Here is a 26,889-nt window from a genome sequence, read left to right as displayed (position 1 = left end):
TACTAACGTTATGGTGCGAAAACCAAGAAAAATGCTTATTTGGGTCCCTTTTTGGCCCCTAATTCCTAAACTGTTGGGACCTAAACTCCCAAAATCAATCCCAACCGTTCTTTTGTGGTCATAAACCTTGTGTCAAAATTTCATAGATTTCTATTAACTTAAACTAAAGTTATAGTGCGAAAACCAAGAAAATGCTTATTTGGGCCCTTTTTGGCCCCTAATTCCTAAAATGTTGGGACCAAAACTCCCAAAATCAATACCAACCTTCCTTTTGTGGTCATAAACCTTGTGTTGAAATTTCATAGATTTCCATTCACTTTTACTAAAGTTAGAGTGCGAAAACTAAAAGTATTCGGACGCCGGACGACGACGACGACGCCAACGTGATAGCAATATACGACGAAAATTTTTTCAAATTTTGCGGTCGTATAAAAATTCAATTCCAGCGTCTAACCAGAGCACTGATTGTAGAAGAGAGATGTATTTACCTGCAGCAGCATGTCTTTGTTCAGCTAACTTGAAAACATCCTCCAATTCCTTAGTTTGTTCTGGAGTTACTGGTGTCATTAAAGCCTGGTACCAAACAGGATCAGCTGTCTGGATACCTGTTATATAATCAAATAATAACATTATAATCATAACAATACATTTTGTTTAATAATCAAAAGATAACAAAAATTGAAGTTTGATCAAATTGAGCTTAGGTTTCAACAACTTAAATATCAATGACAATGAATAAATTATTGACACAGAGATATGTTGAAATTTAAATTGCAATACTTTGTAAACTATAAAGATCATTCAAAGTCATGAAACCTTGACTGAAGGTGCAATGAAAATTTGAGATTGTTTCATCATAAGTGGTTCCCTGTAAACTGACCTTTTCATGAACTTTCCATGGTAATGACATATGCCAAGGAGCAATGAAACATAATTTTTTTTACCTTATCACAAAAGAATAAGTTGTTGACGCCTCTGCTGAAATATGAACACCAAAGTCTCAATGAATATTGCTTGGCATTTTTTTAGTCTAAATAGTATTGCCTTCACTTTAAAAATACAACTTCTTCCCATTTCAAGTTTAAATGATTGATTGATTTTTTATGTTGTATGCCACTTTAAGCAGTAAAGACTACATCATGGCAGTCTGATTATTTTTTTTATATTGTGGATGAAGACTGACCTTCAGCATGAAACTGAAAGTTAAAAAGAAATTCTTAAATAAAAACACTTACTTTGTAGAACATTTTTGAAGACTTGATATTCATCTACTTGACAACTATCTTCGTCCAGTGGTGTCTGATAACTTTCTAATGCTGTTTCCTCCATTCCATCATCTGAATATTCATTATCACTATCATCATCTTCATTGGCCTGAAAAATGAGAGAATAATATTTATACAGGTTTAAAATTAAATTCAAATTTAAAGAAATTCAAAAACTGAAAAGAGTCGCAAATTTTGTCATCAGCCTACTGTTTATTCTGACAGAGACATGGAAATGATTAGTTTTTTTACACCGGTAATTGGAAAATACATTTGCAGTGAAATTATGTAATCATTTTATGATTTCTAAAAAATTAACTGCTTTCAGTTAAGACACAGCTTGATTTAGAAAGTATTTTGAAAGAAGATAAGTACATCTCTGTTTTTGATTTCTTAACCCTATGCTCCCTGTATTTAGTGTAACTGATTTCATGTGACAAACATTTCCAATAGTTCTTTTTTCCCCATCTTGATAATCCTAACCAATACTTACGGATTTCTCTAGTTTTTCTAAGTATTGTGCTCCGTCTTCATCGACCTCATCTTCATCACTGGCCAATTCTAAAATAAAAATTTATACAAGGCTATTACAATTAAATCTTCTCTCATAAACTTGTATATAAAAATTCATTAGTCTTTTCCAGTACACATGCAAACTTCAGTGCAGATTTGTGAAAAATCAAATTAACTCAATTTAAGATCCTTTGAAAAGATGATATATATATAGAACTAGAACACACCCGTATATCGCAGGTCTGTGACTGAATTAAAGTATATAACTATGCGCAAGACTTATTTTAGTATTAGTATTGTCATCTAATAAAGTCATGCTGATTATAAGATACATAGTTTTCTCTGCTTTCAAATCTTTCTGTTTGAACCCGTCGAACTGGAACGTATCAATCATTGATAATATTAATTATTTAGAAAACAAAAGGTCCTGGAATGGAGTATTTTTTAATCAACAACATTGTCCTATATTAGTTATAAATATTGAATTCTTTGATTCGCTGTTTTACGTCATGCCCGCTAACAAATTGAAAACTGTACCTATACGCCTTATTTCAGTCCAGATTTTTAGTATTCGTATTGTTATCTTAGAAAGTCTAACTGATTAAAATACTACAATAGGTAACAATTTGATTAAGTAGTGTCAACACTGTGATTATGACCCGTGTAATACTATATAGCATATTAATCCTAAATACACCGTTTGGTGGTGCGCCTGTCAGATGTGGAACGTACAGATAAGGTAATCGGTAACAGGTGAATATCGGTATCGGACTCGACCCGGAACTTCTTAATTATTGGCAATATTAATTACGTGGAAAACAAAAGGGCCTGGAGTGGTGTAATTTTTAATCTACACCTTTGTACTATATTAGTTATATATAAAGTTGAATTCTTTGATTCGTCGTTTTTACGTGATGACGGCTGACAAATTGGACCTCGTAATTTTAGTATTATAGATGCATAAAACATATATATTTCTTACATGTAAACAATTATGCTAATTTCCTATTTTAACATTTGCATTATCATCTGTACAAATTTTCTTATTAATCCTATACTTTTAAACCTTTTTAATGTCAAAATTTTCTTTATCAACATCAAATCATCTTGAAATATGTATAATAATAGAATACCTTATTATGTTTGTCAGCTATTTGCGAGTTTAAAAAAAATATATAACTGTTAAACTGCAAGTAAAACATTGTTACACACGCAACTCAACCAGAAGTTGATAGTAATTGTCTGTCCAAAGAGAATCTAGGAATCATTCTCATGGTTGTTCCATTAAAAAAACATACCAGGGACCCAGGGAAGGCAATTTAAATGTGCCAAAATAGTTGGGTGCAACCATAACATTGTACATATTAAATATGTATGAAAGTCTCTAAAATTTTCCTCCGGTTGGCAAGTAATTTCAAAGTGCTTTGCAGTGTTCCATGTAAAGAAGTACTCCATGTAAGGGCCAATTTTGACCTCAAATTTAAAGTTCATCTGATGAAAGATTTAAGAAACTTTTTAAACACTCAAGTGTCTATTGTAGTCTATCAAATATGCCAAAAATGAAAGTGGCCGCATCCTTGTTGATCCTCAACCTTAATATATGTTATGTATTATCATTAAATACAACTTACATTTCAATATTAAGAATGAACACGAAAGCGTTCACTTTCATTTAAGACGGAAACCGTCTAAAATATAACAAAAATACTAAAATTGTGAAGATTTCAGTAATTTAGCATGACTTAATGATGCTAGTACCTGATATATGTGCATTGTATTGTCAAACAGCGAATATTCATTAAGCAGAAGCATTCTACTGTCCAATAAATAACTAAAAGTATACATTTTAACAATTTTGTAAAACTGCTATATTTTGGGGCCAAAAAGGGGTCTTACTGAACCTACTCCTTTAACGGCCTTATATGGTGTTATGTATCATTACCATTTTCATCTTTTTCTTCGTCATCATCTTCATCTTCCTCGTCACTACTATCCTCGTCTTCCTTGGCTTTGGCAGCGTAGGCCCTCTTCAAGCCAGAGAATAGTAACAACAAAGCGGGTATAATCTGTGCTGATACTTCTGACACTTCATTTGGTCGATTGTTACTGATCAGATTTACTAACGAACACAATCCTAAAACCGTTATTTTTCTGTCGTGTAAACTGTAAAAAAGAAATGGCAAAATATGTATTGATTACTTTTATCATAACAGTAGAATAAAGAAATAACTTCAAAAGAAGGGTACAGTTTCTGATCTTTTCAGAATAAGAATGTATGTACACAGGACACAATGCCCCCACAAATCTGTGTTAACTCCATATTTGATATATAATTCATCAAGTCACATTTAATGTTCATTTGACCACATATACATGGTAAACTGATAAACAGATGATAAGATTTGTTATCAAAGAATTAACAATTGAAAAGAACAAATGGAAACTTAATGAATACTTTTTAATTTTCAGCAACACTTACAGAGAAGTTATTCCTTCTTAATATAACATACTAGCCTTAATCTCATTTCAAGAAAGCACTTATACGAGTCTTTTAATAATTTTACTGGCCTAAATAAACTTTTACTAGTCATAAGCTTAAAGCTAGTGGATATTTGCACAAACTGTTTATACTTAATATCTTATAAAGAAATAAAAACCTACCCAACAAAACAGTCTATATCATGGAACCAAGATTTCAAAAACTGAGCTAGTAGTGATCCATTGACGTTTGGAATTTGTAACTTAGATAACGTGTCCATCAAAAATGGTAAATTATAATACAAAGCGGCTATCACAACTTGTAAACACATAGTCCGTAATTCTGATGTTAAAACTTCACGTGTTAGTCTTGACAATGCTAATTCTATAAATGATGGAATTACCTGGAAAATAAAAACATAGAATAAAAATTTTTTTGCAGAATTTTTAAAAAATCCTCTCATACAACATTTCTCTGTAAAGCAAAACAATGTGTGCTAATCGCAATGTTTAAATACCACTACAAAATTTATTATAAAGAGACAAGTAATAAAGAATATATCACCTTTTTTACCAGAAAATTATGTTGACTAAATTTGAGTGATTTCAATATAAAAACAGCAAATATTTTCTTTTAATGGAGCCCTGTTAAACGGTTCACATTTCATTATTCGTCTTTTATGCTTTCATACTATACACTATGCGTTTACTTCTATTTTATGTTCATACAGTTAAAAGAACATTTTCACATCCGTGTCCTTGAATCTTTGGCATACATACTACATCTCCTTACTTTTAATAGTAAGTCCCTCATAAAAATTCTGATCATTGATTAATAATAGATCTATTTCATTAACACACAGGTATACAAGACCTGCACAATCTACTTGTCCTTGACATTGTAGTATACTAGTATTAAATAACTTCTAATAACTTGCATGATCTACTTGTCCAGGACATTGTAGTATAATAACTTCTAATAACTTGGCTGCATGGCATTCAGCGTCTTCACCAATATCAGCTGACATTACCTAAAGGAAAAAAATGAGGAGTTTTTAATTTTTTTTGTCTCAGGCACTTTTCTGGATTTAACTTCCACTTCAGAATAGATCAAATAACATTACCAACACATTACTTATTGTTTTTTTTAAACATAATTTACTTATTTTAGTTCAAATTTTAATTTACTTGCAATACGACTAATAAAGAGTATGATGTCATTAATTGTAATTGGAGTTAGGAGCCTGTTGTTCAGTGGATGCCATTTGTTGGTGTGGTTTATAGGTGTTTCTCTGTTTTTCCAGTTTGAATTGTTTACACTAGTCATTTTGGAGCCCTTAATAGTTTACTGTTTGCTGTGATTCAATGCTCAGTGTTTAAGGCAGTAATTTGACCTATAATTATTAACTTTTTGTACATTGCAAATTCTTATTCATAATTACCATGAAATAAGGTTAAATTGCTTAAAGACCCTGCTCAAAAATTGAAAGCTATCGTTTTACATTTACCATAAAATACCAATTAGTGCCAGGGTATATCTTAATACGTACTGTTTTACACATGTTATATATAATCTGTACATGTTCTGGGTTAGCTAGGAAAGCAGGGGTATCTACTGTTATATAGTTGTGTAGGGCAGGCATCATTTCTGAAATAAACAATAAGATAAATTAATAATTCAGTATGATATATTTTACAATCATTAAGAAATGATCATGACAACTTTTTTTTTTTTTTTTTTTTTTTTTTTTTATCTTATATTGTATGGCATGAAGAGCTCTTAAATAACCCAGTATTCAGAAAAAAATTAGAGTGTCTGACATATTAATCACTTTCAATCATGAATATGTCATTTTTCATCACAATACTGCTATAGATTAATTAAAGATGATTTTCAGATACAAAATGTTTATGAACTTTAAGAACAAAGTTTACATTTACTCAGGCAGTCACACTTGCTATGTTTACTAATATTCTTGAAGATTTAATGCCAAAACAAGGGATTTAATGAATATGTAATACTCCACACTTTAATTCTCACTTTGTATTTAATAGAAATCCTCATAACTCAACTAACTTCTTTTCTATAAAGATTTGTATTTATATTTATGATTATATATGTTTTTGCCTGTGAGTTATTTAACTCACTCTGGCAGTCAAATATTTTAAATTTATTCTATTTGAAAAAGAGAAATTCTATTTCTCATAATATGTACTTGGATTCACTGCAACCAATTAAAATCATATTGTAACAATGGCTAAGTATGTATTAAAATTATCTCTTCACTATTTTAACGAGTTTCATGTATTTTCATTTATATTCAGAACAAAACAATATCATTTTATAACATTTAATATGCTCAATAAATCTTTTATTCTCTACTTCTCCTTATTTCCTTTATTCTTTTAGATTTGCTTAAAACAGGCATATCAAGGGAGGTAATTCTAATCTGTGCAGTTAAATTCTCGTATTGCTACCTTTAAATCATGCACTTAGAACCTGTATGCTTTACTGTCAAGTTACACCCAATAAACCATGGTTGTGGCTTTTACTTGAAAAGCAGACACCAAGTTAATGTTATTTAATTTTGGTACAATTTCAAAGGTTTAATAGCTTAATGCCGTAACAATATAGGAATGAGATATTTTAAATTAGCAGACAAAAAAATGCCTTTGCCAATAGACTACATGTCTTGACATCAGTATTTTACAAGTCTCCATACCAGTTTGTGATATTATTTGTTTACAATGACATCTGCCAATTATTGTTAGATAGCACCACAAACATATGAGCTGCGTCGGATAGAAATCGACCTTATGCAAGTGAATGTACACATATACATATGTAAGACTTTGATCGATTTCGGAATAACTAAGATATAAAAGCTGCATTTTGGTCTGTTTAAAATGGTTGTCTTCTTATGAAAACCTACTTTTGAACAATTACAGACTTTCCGTCGAAATGATTTTAACCTAAAAAAGGTTAACAGAGGTATTGATTTTCGTTTGCATAAGGTAGATTTCTATCCGACGCAGCTCATATATTGTAGCATATTTTTTTAAAGTGTCAACATATAGTACTTTCTATAATCGTTGATGGAATAATATAAGAACAACCCAGTCTTCAGAAAAAAATTAGAGTGTCTAACAGTATAGTCATGGTAACATAATATAAAATGCATATTCATCACTAGACTGGTCAATTACAATTTTTTTTAATAGTTGAAGGGATGATATATCTTACACAAGGGAGGGATCCTTTTATATAAACCTTATATTTCAATCTCTAGACAGGTCCTTACAAACGAGATAATTTTGTTATTCACATCTTTATCAAGGAAGAATCACATATAGATCAAAGTATTAGCAACGTGTTAAACTTACTTGTGTGGTCACTCAATAAAAAGTTGATTAATAACTTTGGTAGTACTTTCCCATTTAAAATGTCTTTAGACTATTTATTGTTTTCGAGGTTAAAGCTGCACTTAACTGATGTGAAAAGTTCTCAAATTATTTACATGTTTAGCTTCTACATCCTTGGTAGACTTGTTTATGGCAAATCAAATTATCACTTTCTATACTTCTAACTTCACTTTCGTCAATATTTTATTGCATAACTCCTTCAAATTCTTAACTTTGGCCGTCTAAATTAAATAAAGTGGCTCATTTGTTGGCCAATAAGTTTAAAAGAAGTAAGATTTAGATTTGCTTTGATGGAACAGCACTTAATAAGAATCCAGTCTTCAGAAAAAAATTAGAGTGTCTAACAGTATAATCATAGTTACATAATATAAAATGCATATTCATCACTAGACTGGACATGTGACATTTCACAAATTTTCTAGAGTTGCAAGGATTTATATATTTTAAATTACTAAAATGGAACATCTATCAAAACTTTAAATTAACATAAGAGACTGGTCAGGCTATTAAAAAAAGAGTGTTGGTTTCCCTAACCCTGGCAGTCTGACATCTGAGTCAATTCCCTTTTTTCAATAGATGAAAAAAAGATCAAGATTCTCTTTTAAGATACGAGATTTAATTTGTCTTATTTCTTTTAAAAAAAAGTTTCATTTAACATTCTTAAAGTCTTTAAATAGTTTATATCAAGATACAAGTATAATAAGTTTTCTTGAAATGTTATTCTTAGTTTTAAATAGCTTAATATATCATAATGTATATCTAATTCAAAAACATATTTTTTCAAGAACTTTTCAATGGTTCCGTGTTCTGTGAAGAGAGAAATTGCATGCGTCTTGTTAAAATTTTTGCAAAAAATAACAATTTTTTTTCCCTACATGCCATTTTACACTTAAAATTTATAGGGGTATTAACATTCAGTTTTCAAAGGGCCTCATGTAAGTCTGATGGAAATGACCTGTGTAGTCAGAATTGATCTAGAGATGAGGCCACATTATCCCAATCACTTAGGTCACACACTTAAAATGTCTATGCCCATGAGTTACATAACTCACTAAGGCAGTCAAATATATCTTCAAGATTTTGCAACATAGAATTTTGATAATGTAAACCATATTGACTGCGGACAAATGAAACAAGAATAAAACAATAGCAAAGTTATCTATTAACAATCTCTTCTTCACTTTTTTAGAAATGTTTTAATTAATTTATATATCTTCTACAAAAACAAATTACATTCATATCATTTGAGATGTTAAATAATTCTTCTATTGTCTCCGACTGCAATTTCCTTAACATCTTCTAAAACATGCAATTAAAGGGAGATAATTATTAGTTTTAGATGTCAAATTTTCATATTATTCATGATCAATGGTCTATTTAAAAAGAATTACAGCGAATTTCATTGAGTGTGACGCTAAAGGTAATATCTTTGGTTAGCTTGCTTGCTTGTTAGCTGAACCCTGAAGACATTATTAGGTCAGGTAAACTACCCTCCTTTAAGAGTAGACTAGTCCAGCAAATAATCAAACTATCTGTTTGTTGGACTAGGCTGCGATAGGAGGGTAGTTTACCTGACCTAACAATGACTTCATGGTTCAGCTAACAAGCAAGCTAACCAAAGATATCACCTTTGGCTTCACACTCAACAAATTCCCCTGTAATTATCAAAGAAGTTTTGACAAGAAAGATAACTGCACTGAAAGTAAAACTTCCTTGGTTCAAAATTAAACATTTTATATTTTTGGCAATAAAAAACACTCAAATTTAGAACACAATGCAAAGGTTATTGAAGGCGTATGTCTTAATGAACATTTAGTTTAAAGAATATTCATTCTAAACTTTAATCCAGTCTTCAGAAAAAAATTAGAGTGTCTAACAGTATAATCATAGTTACATAATATAAAATGCATATTCATCACTAGACTGGTATTATAAGCCTGGTTGGTACCTTTGATAACTATTGCCTCTTACAGTGTTCTCCCCAGAAATTTTGGATAGCATCACATTTTGCGTTAAAAAAAATAACTGTATTTTTTTTAATGTCGTTTGTCGCGTCGCGTTGATGCTCTATTTCCTTTATATGTTTTAGTTTATATTGTTCAATTCATAACTGAGAATACAATTAAACTATAACCACAAAAACAGTTGTTTCAGTTTATGTCTTCTTTATTCATTTATAGTTACAGAATTATTTTTTTCCTCTTGTGCCAAATAAAAATAAATATGTGGTTTCAGTTACCCAACAATAAGTCAAATGAATGAATGGTTCATTACAGTGCAACCTGTATTTATACAAAAATAAATTATCTAGTACACAAAATTAACTACTTTTTATATTATTTTAAGTAAAGATAAAGTAGCAAAAGAAGCAAAAAAAAAATCAATTTAAAAACTTTTTTTTATCATGTTTATGAAATTCATTGTTTCATGCCACTCCACTCAATGAATTAGTCCCAGTTGTTTCTTTTCTTTACATCAAAATCATATGTATTTTTAACAAAGTTATCTAACAAATAGTCTGTTAATGCGTAGTTTTCTCTCTTGGTTTAATTTTTCTGTCTACTGTCCATCTGTTGTCATTGTCGTGAAAATGCGGATTTTTGTCATATCTGGTCCGGTTCCGATCCGTAGTTTACACAAAAATGTGCAATGGCGGCCATAGTAAAATTTACGAAAATGAGTCCGAGAATAAACATTGTTTGACAAGAGATTGTGAATGAATAGGACGCTTTTAATGCATTAAATGGATTAAACATAAACTTAAGCCAATTATGATAACTTTTTAAAGAAGTATTAAACTTATTTTAGCTCTAAACCAAAATTCTCGCTCTCGTATTACCGGAAGAGAAAGTAATTTTTGGAGAGTTGCACAAATAAACGACCTTTTTAAAAAAAATAAAAATCGTTTCAATCTCTGAAATTTCGTAATACAAAACGTTGATTTCGAATTGTTTTGTGATTGCATTTTTCCATGTCGATATTGGTGATTGCAGACACGTGGTATTAGTCATGTCACAAGTGTCAGCTTGGGATATTCGCATCCAAACACTTTTACAGTTATCACCCTGAGGGCAATTAACACCTAGCTATTTAATCTCTTAATTGCCTTAAGTGTCCGACTTAAAGGGATTACAATTAAAGGTCATATAACTTTTATGATCATAATCGATAATAGATGAAAGTTCAAAATTGAGGACAAGTAAAATAGCATCTTCAAAATAATTATAGCGTCGCGGGAATAATTATAGCGTCGCGGGAATTATTATAGCATCACGGTGAAAAATATAGCGTCGCGGTACCGCGACGCTAAAACGGCCTGGGGAGAACACTGAAGAGTTTTCTTAGAATTTGAGGCATATAAAGCAGTGAAAAAATCCCTCTAAGAAATTTACACTTTAAATCAGTCCCTGACAATTAAACAATTAGTTTTTCATATTCTGATAGGAATTCTAATACAAAGTAGAATTCAGATCTAATTAACTGCCTTGTACTGATTATAAGAGAAGTTATACAGACAATCAAAGTAAGTCCATAAATTTATTATCAAGGTAAAGGGTTATTCTAACATGACTCCTTCAAACACTTGAGTACACACCCGTGGTAAAATATGAATATATATTGTTTGGGCTGTTCCGATCTTACTCCCACATCATATGCTTTTTCATGAATGAGCTACCCGACGTCAGAATATAGGCATTTTACTGGAAAATACACGCTTGTGAAACCGAAATTCATCACAACAAGGAAACGTCAGCAAATGATGCGAAAATGTGTTATATAAGCCATTTTTGTATACAAATTAGGCATTTAAGTACAATTATCATTTAGATTCATCCAAAGCTATCTAAAAATGTTTTGGTAAATAGTTTAAAGCATGACATTTATTCAGTTTGCTCCGTTCTTTAACGTCAATTTAATAGTGCGTTTATTTATGGGAATGGCAAATAATGCCTTCACCTAGAGGTCTTCAATCCAAAACAATTGCCGTATTTGTCCCATTAGAATCGAAATAATTCATGGGGGCTTGAATATATCTTGATTTTACCACGGGTTGGCCCTTTATGACAAATAGCTCAGGGTAAAATATTTGTCATAAAGGGCCAACCCGTGGTAAAATCACGATTTATTCAAGCCCCCATGAATTATTTCTTAATTTTCATGCAACTTGTTTTAATTTAGATTGCATGTGTTTTCACGTTTAAAGCATATTATTCTTGTTTCAGGTAAATTGCAACATCCAATTTATTTTATTTATTTTTTTTGTTTTTGGTATATTTCCTGGGTTTTTTTAATTGTAGTTATTAATAATTATCAAATTTTATTCTTTTCAATTTTTTCTCATTTCGCCATTAAGAGTTTTTTTATAGCTTTAGTTTGGGTTTTGTTCATTGTTGAAGGTTGTTAGTAAACTGTAGTTGATTATACATTGTTTTCTTTGGTTTTGGATGAATAGTTAGTTGTCTCATTGACAATACTGCCACATCTTCTTTTAATAATATTTTCTTATATTATATAATATCAAAGTCATTCCATTATCCCGGAAAACTATACAAACCTGTAAAATAATCAATGCCATCTTTCTGGAACATAGTGTGTAACATCTGGAACACTTGCCATAAATGTACCGATACATGGCCACTGGTTAAACTGTACACCAAGGATAACATCTCTTCATAGAAATCTATAAATAGATAACACTTAAGTTACAATAAACTGTACACCAAGGATAACATCTCATAGAAATCTATAAATAAATGTGCATAGCACATGGTTACAATGTGTTGCAATGTGTATTCTGAACTTTTTATTTATTCTTTACTTCTCCCACTGTAATACAAACATATTTACTCATAAATTGTTTATGATTTAGTGTTAAGAACCAATGCACATACAGGCATTGATCCTGTGGCTGTATTATTTTAATGTGAAGTCTACTTTTAAGCAGAAAAGCCAAACATATGTTCCACATTTGGCTTCTACAGATAAGGAGACAAAATTATATGAAACAGAAACCTTGCAATTAACAGGTTAACAATACATTATTTAATTCATTTGTGTGATATAGCTGGATATCACTATCATAGCAGAATAGCAACACCTCTAAATATCAACATTATTCTAGCACTCGCATCGTAGCTCTTCCAAGACATTTATTGTCATAAAGAACGTTTAAAGTGCAGTCATACTCTGAATTTAGTTTCAGAATATGATATAAAACCTTGTGTAACTCCACTCTATCTTAAATATTGCTGTTAAACTTAACTTCACATGAAGCAGGAGTTATCAGATGTAATCTTATTAAATTAAAATACTTATACTGTACATCCAATATAGACTCACAGATACCATGTTTTTCTGTGCAATCCATTTTATAGATGTAAAAAGACCAAGAAAGACTACAATTGCCCAGTATAATACAGATTCTGCTTCAAAACTTTCAATAAAGTTAAATTCAGTGGAAAAATTCCACTGCAAGACAATAGATGCTAAACAACAAAGGCACAAAAAAAAAAACTATTACCCCCATATGGCTTCAGCAGGTATGGAAACATATGATATACAGTAACCTTGCAGTTTACAGGTTAACAATAAGTAATGTGTTCTATTTGTGTGATATAGCTGGATATCACTATCATAGCAGAATAGTAACACCTCTAAATATCAACATTATTCTAGCACTCGCATCGTAGCTCTTCAAAAACATTTATTGTCGTAAAGAACGTTTAAAGTGCAATTATACTGCATCTAGTTTCAGAACCTTTTAACTCTGTAATCCAAAAACTTACGATCTTGATACATCTTAACATGACATGAAATTGATGTACGAGTCATCAGGTGTAATCCTATCAAATTCATATACTTCAACATTCTTATGTACAGTAGATTCATTATTATTCGTTGAGGGCTATTCCAGACAAAAATGTATGGGGGGTTGGAAGGCACATTATATTAATAATACATGGGTGATGGGTATCAGAGCAACTTTTCACACTATAATTCTCAATTACAATTGCATACCTGCCAACTTTTCAAAATGCCCATGGGGGTTTTATGTGCAAGATGGCTATCTCAGTCCTAACAAAACCTTCAAATGTATCTTAATGTTGATTTTTGGCTTCTTCATACTTTTTAAAGCCTATAGCCTTTGTAAAATTAACTGTTTTGTTTAAAATTGTGGACAAAATTTCTATTTCAAATTTACCATTTGTGAGATTTTATGGGAGAAATCCCCCACAAATAGTGACAGTTGGCAGGTATGCAATTGTCTGGGTGGCGGGTGCTGACAAAAACTGCCTTCCACCTTCCACCCCCCAAAACATTTTTTTCTGGAATAGGCCTAAATACAATTTTTGGTAGATTTTGTGGGTACAGGGAAACCATTAATTTGAATCCTTGAAGAATGATAAATGTTCTATAGAAGTATATGCAGACTAAAGCCAAACTATAAAATCAAATATCCACACTAATGAAAGTTTCCTCAAGCCAAGACTATTGGTAAATGTACCCATGGAAATAAATAAATCCATAGTATACCCAAACTTAAGACTTAAAAATTGGCTCATAGAGACCCTGGGGTTGTTTTTAAATGCAAACATCCAAATATAATTCAAATGAAAAATGAAATAAGTATTGCAAAATTGCAAAAAATATAAGATTCAGTGAAGAATGTTGAAATGAAATCCATCCAGTTGCTTAGGGGGATTCCTGTAAATCATTCATTTGGCTTCTGCAGGAAGGGAGACAAATGATATAGTTACCTTGCAGTATACAGGTAAATGAAGAGCAATTTATTTTGTATGTGTGATATAGCTGGATATCACTATCATAGCAAAATAGTAACACCTCTAAATATCAACATTATTCTACCACTTGCATCGTAGCTCTTCAAAAACATTTATTGTCATAAAGAACGTTTAAAGTGCAATCATACTCCCAATTTAGTTTCATAATCTTATAAACTCTGTTATATACAAAAGTCTGAAAGTATCACAACTAAATGTCATCTTGTTTAATGCTGTCTTCTCATTCATCTAGTTAAAAGCTTAAGTTTAGGTTAAGAGAGCTAAAAAAAATAATTTCTTGTCTAGAAAACTATGAAAAAATTCCTCAGATGAAAAATAAGGTACACAATTGCTTTCACAGGTAAAGTAAAAATTTTCAATGAAATCCGTTAAGTGGTATAGGGGTGGATTTGGACACTAAATATCTACTTTTGGTTTGGCCAGGTTTTCGGTAAAGTTTCATACAAGAGGCTGTCACAACGACAGCAAACCGGATTTATTAATATTTATTTGTGTCCTGGCAATATCACAAGAACCATTACTGATGAATGGTGAAAGTGAAAATCGTCAATATCAAATTTGACCTCCATTTTGTCATCAGTATCAACATCTTAAAACTTGAAAAGCTTAGATTGAATGGTTCATGAGTAAATGCAACAACGTGAATGGAAACGCCATTTCACAATCTTTCAAGAACCATAACTCCTGAACGGTAAAAGTCAAAATCGTCATTATTGAACTTGACCTCTAATTTGCCATCAGTAACAACATATAAAAATTTCAAAAGCTTTGGTTGAATGGTTCATGAGAAAATGCACGGACACGACTGGAAACACCATTTTTCAATCTTTCAAGAACCATAACTCCTGAACGGTAAAAGTCAAAATCGTCATTATTGAACTTGACCTCTATTTTGTCATCAGTAACAACATATTAAAATTTGGGAAGCTTTGGTAAAACAGTTCATGCGTAAATGCACAAACACGACTGGAAACACCATTTTTCAATCTTTCAAGAACCATAACTCCTGAACGGTAAAAGTCAAAATCGTCATTATTAAACTTGACCTCCATTTTGTCATCAGTAACAACATATTAAAATTTGGGAAGCTTAGGTAGAACAGTTCATGCGTAAATGCACGGACACGACTGGAAACTCCATTTTTCAATCTTTCAAGAACCATAACTCCTGAACGGTAAAAGTCAAAATCGCCATTATTGGACTTGATCTCCATTTTGTCATCAGTAACAACATATTAAAATTTGGAAAGCTTAGGAAGAACAGTTCATGCGTAAATGCAGGGACACGACTGGAAACTCCATTTTTCAATCTTTCAAGAACCATTACTCCTGAACGGTAAAAGTCAAAATCGCCATTATTGAACTTGACCTTCATTTAGTTGTCAGTAACAACATATTAAAATTTTAAAAGCTTTGGTTGAACGGTTCATGAGTTAATGCACGGACAACATTTGATTCCCGCCCGCCCGACCGACCGACCGCCCGCCCGACCGCCGTACATTCCCAAATCAATAACCGACATTTTTGTCACAAAAATCCGGTTAAAAATGTATTCTCACAGCAGTTAGGGGGATTTGTGGAAACAGTATGCCTAGTCTGTTTTGTTTGGTCAAGTATGTCCAATGAGAAATCTAGCATGCAACTTCTACAACAAATGCAGATAAAGATGATATACAGTAGCCTTGCAGTTACAGGTAAACAATCAGCAATTTGTTCTATTTGTGTGATATAGCTGGATATCACTATCATAGCAGAATAGCAACACCTCTAAATATCAACATTATTATACCACTCGCATCGTAGCTCTTACAAGACATTTGATGTCATAAAGAACGTTTAAAGTGCAATCATACTTCCAATTTAGTTTCATAATCTTATAAACTCTGTTATATACAAAAGTCTGAAAGTATCACAACTAAATGTCATCTTGTTTAATGCTGTCTTCTCATTCATCTAGTTAAAAGCTTAAGTTTAGGTTAAGAGAGCTAAAAAAATAATTTCTTGTCAAGAAAACTATGAAAAAATTCCTCAGATGAAAAATAAGGTACACAATTGCTTTCACAGGTAAAGTAAAAATTTTCAATGAAATCCGTTAAGTGGTATAGGGGTGGATTTGGACACTAAATATCTACTTTTGGTTTGGCCAGGTTTTCGGTAAAGTTTCATAAAATGTATTCTCACAGCAGTTAGGGGGATTTGTGGAAACAGTATGCCTACTCTGTTTTGTTTGGTCAAGTATGTCCAATGAGAAATCTAGCATGCAACTTCTACAACAAATACAGATAAAGATGATATACAGCAACCTTGCAGTTACAGGTTAACAATAAGCAATTTGTTCTATTTGTGTGATATAGCTGGATATCACTATCATAGCAGAATAGTAACACCTCTAAATATCAACATTATTATACCACTCGCATCGTAGCTCTTCCAAGACATTTGATGTCATAAAGAACGTTTAAAGTGCAATCATACTTCCAATTTAGTTTCATAATCTTATAAAAACTGATATATACAAAAGTATCAAAGTATCAAAACTAAATGTCATCTTGTTGAATGCTGTCTTCTCATTCATCTAGTTAAAAGCTTAAGTTTAGGCTAAGAGACCTAAAAAAATAATTTCTTGTCAAGAAAACTATAAACAAAATCCTCAAGTGAAAAATAAGGTGCACAATTGCAATATGTTTTACAAGTAAAGTAAAAAGTTTCAACGAAATCCATTTAGTGGTATAGGGGTGGATTTGTAAACTAAATATCTGCTTTTGGTTTTGCCAGGTATTCTGTCAAGTCTCAATGAAATGTTTTCTGACAGTAGTTTAGGGGGATTTGCGAAAACAATATGCTTTCTCTGTTTTGTTTGGTAAAGTAGGTCTTATGAAAAATCCAAAAAAAGAACATTTACAACAACTGCAGATAAAAAAAAAATTATACAGTAACCATCAGTCTACAGGTAAACAATTAGCAATTTATTTTTATGTGTGATATAGCTGGATATCACTATCATAGCAGAATAGTCACACCTCTAAATATCAACATTATTGTAGCACCAGCATCGTAGCTCTTTTAAGACATTTGATGTCGTAATGAACGTTCATGATGCAATCATACTATAAATTTAGTTTCAGATACTAATAAATCCTATGTAATTCCAATGGTTGTCATATTTTTGTACATCTCAACATCACACTGAAGTGATGAAAGAGTTATCTTATCCTGTCCAATTTAAGTACTTGCGACTGAACTAAAAAGACTGAGAATTTTATCTTAACAGATGTACAAACATACACAACAATGGCAGTCTTCATGAACGAACCACAAGCCCTACATACCAGACCAGCCAACTTTTCCTGAAAGAGTCTAAACAAGCCATATGATTCTTAAGAAAGTTTAGGATAGTACAATTTTCCTACTTGCAAGTCCAAAAGTTTATGTAGCGACTGCAATGAATTAGTATTTACAACAACTTCTGTAAGGTAAGGTATTATCAGCATTTCTCAGAGAGTTCCTTTTACAACTTATATTGTAGTACATCTAGAACAACCCACAATTTAGTACATATAAGAAATTGTACGTCTATAGTTAAAGGTACCTACCCATAATTTCCTTTTGCATAATAACACCTATCACATTTAAAACGATGCCCTCTAACTGCAACATAATCTACAATAGCAAAAATTTAATACATATATTTTAGTCTAATAATTCTTCTTTTAGCCAATTTTACTATTCTGTAAATCTGATAAAGGCAAGAATCAATAACTTGCTAACAACATAACTTATGTACTTTGGACAATTACATTCTATTTTTTAAAATTACTTAAACAATTAGTAATTAAATCTTAATGTGTGATATAGCTGGATATCACTATCATAGAAGAATAGCAACACCTCTAAATATCAACATTATTATAGCACTGGCATCGTAGCTCTTCCAAGACATTTGATGTCATAAAGAACGTTTAAAGTGCAATCATACTCTGAATTCAGTTTCAGGATCTTATAAACTGTGTAATTCAAAAGATTCTGAAGATTTTGATACATCTTATTATGACGTGGAAGTGATGTAAGGGTCGTCTTTGTAAGCCTTGATTTTTAGACTAAAAGAAAGGCTTACTAAGTCAATGTTTTTATGCTTATCACTACATATAACTAGATATCATTGAGATGGGAGCCATCTCTGTGGGCCCCGCTGTGAATAATGTGCATTAAAAAATTGTATCTTTACCATAGGACATGGGTTTGTCAACTGAAATCAAAGTTTTTGACCTTGACCTTTGACCTAGGAAGTTGTAAATAAATTATGACACACCCTTTGGTGTTGGTTTATAAACATGTCAAGTATAAACTTTGAAATGATAATGGTTCTCAAGATATAGAGCGGACACGATCTTTACCATAGGACATGGGGTTGTCAACTGAAACCAAAGTTTTTGACCTTGACCTTTGACCTAGGAAGTTGCACATAATTTATGACACACACTTTGGTGTTGGTTTATATACTTGTCAAGTATAAACTTTGAAATGATAACGGTTCTCAAGATATAGAGCGGACACAATCTTTACCATAGGACATGGGGTTGTCAACTGAAACCAAAGTTTTTGACCTTGACCTTTGACCTAGGAAGTTGTACATAAATTATGACATACCCTCTGATATTGGTTTATATACATTTCAGGTATAAACTTTAAAATGATAACGGTTCTCAAGATATAGAGCGGACACAATCTTTACCATACGACATGGGGTTGTCAACTGAAACCAAAGTTTTTGACCTTGAACTTTGCCCTAGGCAGTCGTTCATAAATTATGACACACCCTCTGGTGTTGGTTCATATACATGTCAAGTATAAACTTTGAAATCATAACGGTTCTCAAGATATAGAGCGAACACGATCTTCACCACAGGACACAGGGTTGTCAACTGAAACCAAAGTTTTTTTACCTTGACCTTTGACCTAGGAAGTTGTACATACATCATTACACGCCCTCTGGTGGTGGTTAATAAACATGTAAAGTATAAAGTATGAAATCATAATGTTTCTCTAGATATGGAGCGGACACAAAGTGTTATGGACGGACGGACGGACAGACTGATCACTATAGGGCGACCCGCCTTTGGCGGGGCTCTAATTAACTTAAAAATAAGAAAGGAGGTCCACAGTTATAGGTAATAAAGATTCTGTGAAGCATTTCAAGGCATTGTCTTACTCTTTTATGTGATAATTGTTGTACCCGCATCTGAATATTGTATGTTAACCTATAGTTGCTTACTTCTGTCATTTGGTCTCGAATGGAGAGTTGTCTAATTGGCAATCATACCATACCTTCTAAATATCAACTATACAAAATAACATCTTTTAACAGAAATGTTTGGTTTTTTTTAAAAAGAAATATACCTCTTTTTGATCTTCCATGACAGTTAATATGGTTTCCATGGTATTGAGTAAACCTAAAGCTGTAATAGATTTCTCTTCTGATTCTGAGATATCACCATCAATCACTGAGGCAAAGGTTGAAGCCTGCAACAAACAAAATCACTATCATTCAACAAATTCAAGTTATTAAAAACATCTCTGGTATATCATTACAATTCTAAGACATTTTATAGATGACATTTATTTAAACCATTTAACCCACTGAACTCATACAGAAAAGGCCTTTTGAATTAATTCAGAAGTGGACTGTAACAACAAAGGAATAAAGTTCAAATATGACCTGGAACCAACCATTTAATGAACATTCTGACAATTTTACATTTGATTTTTTTTTTATAATATGACAAGTTCTGATAACCACTGTAAATGTTCCTGGGCCAAAATGGCATCCACTGGCAGAGCAGTGACGGACACCTTGGATTCCCAGGTATTTATTTAGCACAATCCTTTTCTTTATAAACATATAATTCATATAGAAAAATAAGGATAGTGCAGTTTATTTTTTTAAGTTATCTTTATAATCATCTACAGACCTTGTCTAATCTAATATTTGCACTTCTTTGTTTTCAAGAGCATTTTCAACTGGCATTCATAAATTTTATTTTTATATATTTTCCCAATAAACAAAATATGTGATAATTATTGCAAATTCAGAATAGAAATTAAAAATGCAAGGTGGATTTTTTTTTTTTTGGCAAACCCTTTCTTGTCAAAATTTTAATTTTCCATTTTTTTATAAGGGCTATTCCAGAAAAAGATGTATAAAGGGGGGGGGGGGGGGGGGGTTGGAAGGCACATTGTATTAATAATACATGGGTGATAGGTATCAGAGCCACTTTTCACACTATAATTCTCAATTACAATTGTCTGGGTGGCGGGTGCTGACAAAAACTGCCTTCCAACCCCCCATACATTTTTTTCTGGAATAGCCCTAATCTGTATTTACAGGCAAAACAAATGGATTAAACAGAAAATCTAAATCTGACAACAGTCTAATTTTTCAGTCCTACAAACATGTATTTCCCCCCATCACTAAAAGACTTAGAATGCTGAATACCATCTAACTATGCAAGAAGGAATTGATTGCTGTTCTACCTACCAGATGTGTCATCATTTCTACAGCTAAAGTTGACACTTCCTCTACATATGTACACACTAATCTCTGCATCACAGTTGTTAAATCATCACTTTCGGTTTCTCTTATCACATTTAACAATTCTGAAATACATCAATTGTAAATTATTTTATTTCAACCTAATAAAATGAATACAATGTATAATAAAATTTATACGGCATGGCAAGTCAAACACTGAGAGCTTAACATTAAAGGTATCGTTTTCCTCAAATGCCAGTTAAATGCTGCAAAATAAATCAAATTCACAACTGATGTACCAGATATGACATGATCAAACGTAGTGGTACTGCACATTATAACAATACAAATGACTGTCAAAACTGCATGAACAAAGTTTTATGATAATGCAAAGTGACATTATATTGATGCTAAATTGTTTAGATAACACAAAGGAGTTTACAGGTGTCAGTTTTATCCACAAAAAGAGAAGCACAAATTAAAGCATTTGTCCCTGGGCCAAAATGGCATCCACTGGTATAACAGTGACGGGCACCTTGGATTCCCAGAGTTTTATATTAGCATACACAATTTTCACATAGACACAAGTTTACATGAATGGTAATTGTATGTGCATAGTTCTCCCAATTAAAGCAGTAATCGCCACATTTAAATATTTAAATTTTCAATTGATGAAATACTTGCAGTTTTGAAGGATACTCTGAAATTCTTAACGCATAATAGATGGGTTTTTTGTTTTTGTATAGAAAACAGCTAGAAAAAAGATCTTTCTAGACTATTGGAGAAAATTAAATTACTGTCAATAACAAGTCTGCAACATTGAGAACCAATTGGAAGACACGTAACTTTTAAATAAATTTTAAACTTACCTAAAATTATAGGTTTTATATGTGGTTGTATGAACTGTTTGGCTGAAAAGAAAAGATAAAAATAAAATAAACATTCTTTATTCATCCTTGTTAGTCTTGTTTTATCTTTATAACTACATGTATGTTTCTGATTTTTTACTTTCTCTTAATCATGCAAGTTGTGCAACTAGTGCAATTGTCCCTGGGCCAAAATGGCATCCACTGGCAGAGCAGTGACGGACACCTTGGATTCCCAGATATCTATTTAGCACCATCCTTTTCCCTATAAACATATAAATTCATAGAGGAAAATAAGGATAGTGCAGTATACTGTTTAAGGAATGGAACTTGATAACTTAACAATTTTAAGTACCTTCTATCATCTGCATATTTTGTTCAATATAAAATGTACATTTTCTTATTCAAAGTTCTCTTTCAATTCTCGTTCATTAATTTAAAATAGAGTTAAAAGTAAATCAACATTAGATTAATATTAGCATCATAAGAATATTAATGAACGCTGTATGCTATCTAAATAAGTTTTTTTATCATATCAAATGAAAATAGATAATAATTTATTTTTTATGCTGACCATGTAGTATTTAGTACTACAAGAAAACCTGTCTAGTAAGAACTATCATTTAAGACACATTTAACCTTACATTTACTACTCTTCATAATTCATATGATATAAGCATGTTTTGATTAGCCACCCGACTTGACAACTTTTAAGTGTTGTATGGGATCCTGACGGTTACCTCAAAAGTGATTATTTCAATCAGAAACTTACATGCAATCCCATAGTTTAACAGAACAGACCTGGGTCAACATGATGGATTTTGCCAGAAATATCAGACATAACCAAAAGGTCCAACACTTGAGAGTAACTCATATCATCTAACCTTCTATGTTATAACAGAAAGTACCCATACCTTTTTCTTGTTCTGTAATTAACATCTGTAAAGCTATAGCTGCTTCTACCCGTACTGGTAAATCTTTATCACTACATAAAGCATTCCGCGTCAATTCTAATGCTTGTCGCAAATTGTTCTCATTTTTAAATTTCAACTCACAAAAATGTTTCAAAACCCAACAAGCCTGCAAATAAAATATAAATTTAATTATACAACATAAAATCTGTTACATAACAGTATATATTGAATTTTGTTAAAACTGCCATAAAAGATTAGATTTTTCTTTTTTTGGCAAATCAAATAACATTAAATATGAACAAATAATTTATATCATCAAAATTGTCAACAACAAACGGCAGATTGTGTTTATACTGTATTACACTGTATTTGGGCCAAAATGGCATCCACTGGAATCAGTGACGGACACCTTGGATTCCCATAAGTTTATTTAGCATCGCTGATTTTTCACTTAAGTCACACGACTAAGCAAAATTTTCACAATGCAAACATATATAATTTATGTTGCCTTCAATATAAACAATAAAAAGTAAATTCTAAATAAAAATAATAAGAGAAAATGTTTTTAAAAAAAAAAGATCTGTTGAAATAAACTTAAGAAATTGCAAATCATGCTTGTCATTGGTTGATGTGGTTCATAACTGTTTCTCGTTCTATTTTAAATAGTTGGTTTTCACTTTTGAATGGTTTAACACTAGTAATTTTTGGGTCCTTTATAGCTTGCTGTTCAGTGTGAGCCAAGGCTCTGTGGCTAGGACCGTACTTCGACCTGTAATGGTTATCTTTTACAAAATTGTGACTTGATTGGAGAGTTGTATCATTGGCACTTGTACCACATCTTTTTATATCTTTTGGACAAACAAATAAACAACCATATAGTTAACTAAATTAAAATGTCAGTTTTCAACATTGCATAGAAGCTGTAATCAAATTTGAAAAACATATATTTTGTTCATTACTTACCCTGGCTCGTAAAAATCCACTTTCATTGGTGAATTCTGGGTAGACATGGTTTACTAACATCATTTCTGCCTGATCTTTGTAAATCTTTCTCTGTAAGGACATAACAAACATTTCAGAAGTGTACCCACTAACCAGTTTCAATAGCTACCGACTTATATTAAAGAACAATGTATTTGGGCCAAAATGGCATCCACTGGACATCAGTGACGGACACCTTGGATTCCCATAAGTTGATTTAGCATTGCTGATTTTTCACTAAAGTCACATGACAAAGCAAAATTTTCACAATGCAAAATGGTATTTGTTAATGCATCAATTTATGTTCCCTTAAATTAATATATCACATATCAAAATTGAATTGAATATACAATAACAGAGAATATCAAGTTTTCAAAACACAGTGAAAATCACTTCTTAAAGTTAGGTCATAAGTCAAAATAGTGTTCAAGTTCTACTACAGGCCATTACATTCAAACTTAGGTTACATTTCTTTAATATAAAACCAAATCATATAGTTTCATGGTGTTAAACAAACTTATTGTTTATATTGTTATTTAAAATTAGGTTTGAAGACTTAGTGGTCTATAGTTGCTTACCTTCTACAACACTAGTTCTCTGCTGGAGAATTGACTTATTGGCTACATATGTTCTCATCTTTATATTGGGATGTTTACCTTTTCTTATAATTATTTTATATGAAGCATAGTTTACAAATTAGGTTAGTGTTATTCTGAAAATTTCTTTACATTTGATTATACAACAAACCTTCAATAAAACTTCAGCAACTGCTCCAATCATGTGCAATGCTCCATCTTTTTGCCTTGGGTTAACATTTGGTTCATTTATAACTTGCATAGAAAATCCCATGGCTTTTTGCAAGACTTCTTTTCGTTTTGATGCCGCTGAATAAAATAATGTTTGTGCAGCTATCACGGGTGACAGGAAATCTTCAAACACATCTGGAAATAAATAAAACACATTACTGGAGGAAACATTTGTTTGGTGAGGACAAATATATTCTAAATATACTATTATGATGAAAGAGTGTATTTTGGTTTTAATCTCTATGAATGTTAACCAAATGAATACTAGCAGTAGCCTTTGTAGAAAAGGAACTTGTGAAGACTTGACTACATAAACAGTATTGGTTTAGCTCTTTTATTTTTGGATTGATTTAAGATTTACACTTGTTGGAACTAGAAAATTAATGATAGGACCCTGGAAAGGATTCTTTATTGGGAGAATCAGCATTTTTCTATGAATTAAAAGTTTAACACCCATTCCAACCTCTACCCCCTTGTTTTACAATGTAACTAAAAGAACTTTGGACAAAGCAACCTGTCAAGCATGAATTACTTTGGTCTTTAGCAATTAAGTTCAAGCTATGATTCTCCTACCATATTTAACTCTGATGTATTCCTGAGGATCTGTATTCCATAACTCATCATCTTCATCACTGTGACACATCAAAGGGAATAAAACTTCTTGTATTAAAGTCTGAAAATATTAAAATTTATATTATATATCAGAGGAAATAAAACTTCTTATATTAAAGTCTGAAAATATACATTTTTACAATAAATCAATGTCGCAATACACAATGAGCAGAATCTGTCTGTAGACATGAATGTTCCCACTCAAGCTTTGCAATTTCCAAGTCAAAAACGGACATAACTCTGGAATCGTAAATAATTTACATCCCAAATTGAACTATGCCCAAACACTTCTAGTTGTGTACAAGTTTCATATAATTTCGATAAGAAAAGCGCAGAAACGAAAAATATGCAATTTTCAAAGTTATAAAAAGCGTGTAGAACATTAAATGACTTACTGTCCAAATTGAAACTCTGTCTACCAAGTTTTGGTTCTTTGCATTGTGTATGAGTTTAATAAATGTACACGAGGCAGACTTAAGTTAGTGGAATGTTGAAACGAAAATGTGACGTATAGACATACCTGGAAATGAGGCTTCATGTATTTCCACGAAAATGCATGGCTGACTCTGAAAATAATAAGAGAGAATCATTAGATCTATAAAATTTTGTATGAAAATGAAGGTTATGAAATTAATTTGTAAACAGGTATCATTTTACATAGGAAAAGAACATTTTTTTCCTAAAACAAAACTAACATTTCAAATGTCTGGTATTAATAACTACTGGTCTATGACAGAATTATGTAAAAGTTATAGATATTTATCCTTTTTTTAGTTTTACGCTTCTTCATAATGTTGTTTTTTTTCATGCTCAGTATTAGAATCTTGTACATGTACAATAGGTAAAACTATGTTTCTCATTTTTTATTGTTTTTAACAATTTATCTGTAGAATGACAAAGTGAAATATGGATGTATTGTGTAGGGTCAGATATAAAAGACCTTGACCTTTGACATAAATATCTAAATGGTTCATTCTTTACTTTCGCTATATAAACAATAATAGCATTTCAAACCAACTCCCTACTTGTGTATCCAACATGTTAAAGACATAATTTGAAAGTCTTTGGCAATTATTTATCATCAATCTTTACTTAGTTATATTTACCCTTGGTTTAGATAATTTAGAACTTGTTGCATTACTCTCGGTGCTACATATATTTTTTGCCTGTACTGGTCCAATACTTTAAATAAAACTGCAATTATGCCACCTGCAATAAGAAATATAAAAAATATTTAAATACACTTGAAGATCATAATAAATTTTTTGAAAATGAGGTTGCAAAAACTTAACATGAACATATAAATCAGACTCATTACTAAAACAAATACAGGATTTTTTGTATTGACCTGAAATCCTGTGTTTGAAGAGGTTAATGGGTTGTCACAACTGTAATTCTACATTATAATAATTTACAATGGTCGAACTACAGAGGTGGTTCATGTATCTGACAATATACCCACATCTTTGACAACTAAACTGTACAAAGATGTCCGCTTGTCAGAAATCCCATGCCACTATATTAGAGGTTGCACATTTTAAAATCAACAAAGCACTGTACAAATAAACTTTGATAAACTCATAAAATATTAAGTCAAGGTTATTTGCTTTGAATGGAAAAGAGATACTATATGAATTTATACATATACAAAATTTTCATTCCTTTAAACCACAAAAATTATATATTCCATACAAAGATAA

At 31.5% G+C, this 26,889-nt stretch overlaps 1 protein-coding gene across 1 annotated transcript in view; it reads right to left on the bottom strand.

The window, feature by feature from the left end:
• The window catches only part of LOC139529977 (importin-7-like), a 44,752-nt gene that overhangs the window by 6,080 nt on the left and 11,783 nt on the right, over positions 1–26,889 (bottom strand). Inside the window, exons 9-26 of the mRNA XM_071325979.1 lie at positions 26,296–26,398; positions 25,710–25,755; positions 25,151–25,250; positions 24,519–24,712; positions 23,754–23,843; positions 22,791–22,956; positions 21,880–21,921; positions 21,017–21,135; positions 19,879–20,001; positions 18,075–18,141; positions 12,235–12,360; positions 5,807–5,904; positions 5,195–5,287; positions 4,440–4,660; positions 3,721–3,941; positions 1,759–1,826; positions 1,236–1,374; positions 489–605 (exon numbers count right to left, since the gene is read on the bottom strand). Coding sequence (XP_071182080.1) covers positions 489–605; positions 1,236–1,374; positions 1,759–1,826; positions 3,721–3,941; positions 4,440–4,660; positions 5,195–5,287; positions 5,807–5,904; positions 12,235–12,360; positions 18,075–18,141; positions 19,879–20,001; positions 21,017–21,135; positions 21,880–21,921; positions 22,791–22,956; positions 23,754–23,843; positions 24,519–24,712; positions 25,151–25,250; positions 25,710–25,755; positions 26,296–26,398 — 2,133 coding nt within the window. The remainder of the gene's footprint in view (positions 1–488; positions 606–1,235; positions 1,375–1,758; positions 1,827–3,720; positions 3,942–4,439; positions 4,661–5,194; positions 5,288–5,806; positions 5,905–12,234; positions 12,361–18,074; positions 18,142–19,878; positions 20,002–21,016; positions 21,136–21,879; positions 21,922–22,790; positions 22,957–23,753; positions 23,844–24,518; positions 24,713–25,150; positions 25,251–25,709; positions 25,756–26,295; positions 26,399–26,889) is intronic.

This window comes from Mytilus edulis, chromosome 7, assembly GCF_963676685.1.
Source record: "Mytilus edulis chromosome 7, xbMytEdul2.2, whole genome shotgun sequence".
Taxonomy (NCBI): domain Eukaryota; kingdom Metazoa; phylum Mollusca; class Bivalvia; order Mytilida; family Mytilidae; genus Mytilus; species Mytilus edulis.
Note: the sequence above shows the minus strand (reverse complement) of the source record. Positions and strands in the feature narration are given on the sequence as shown.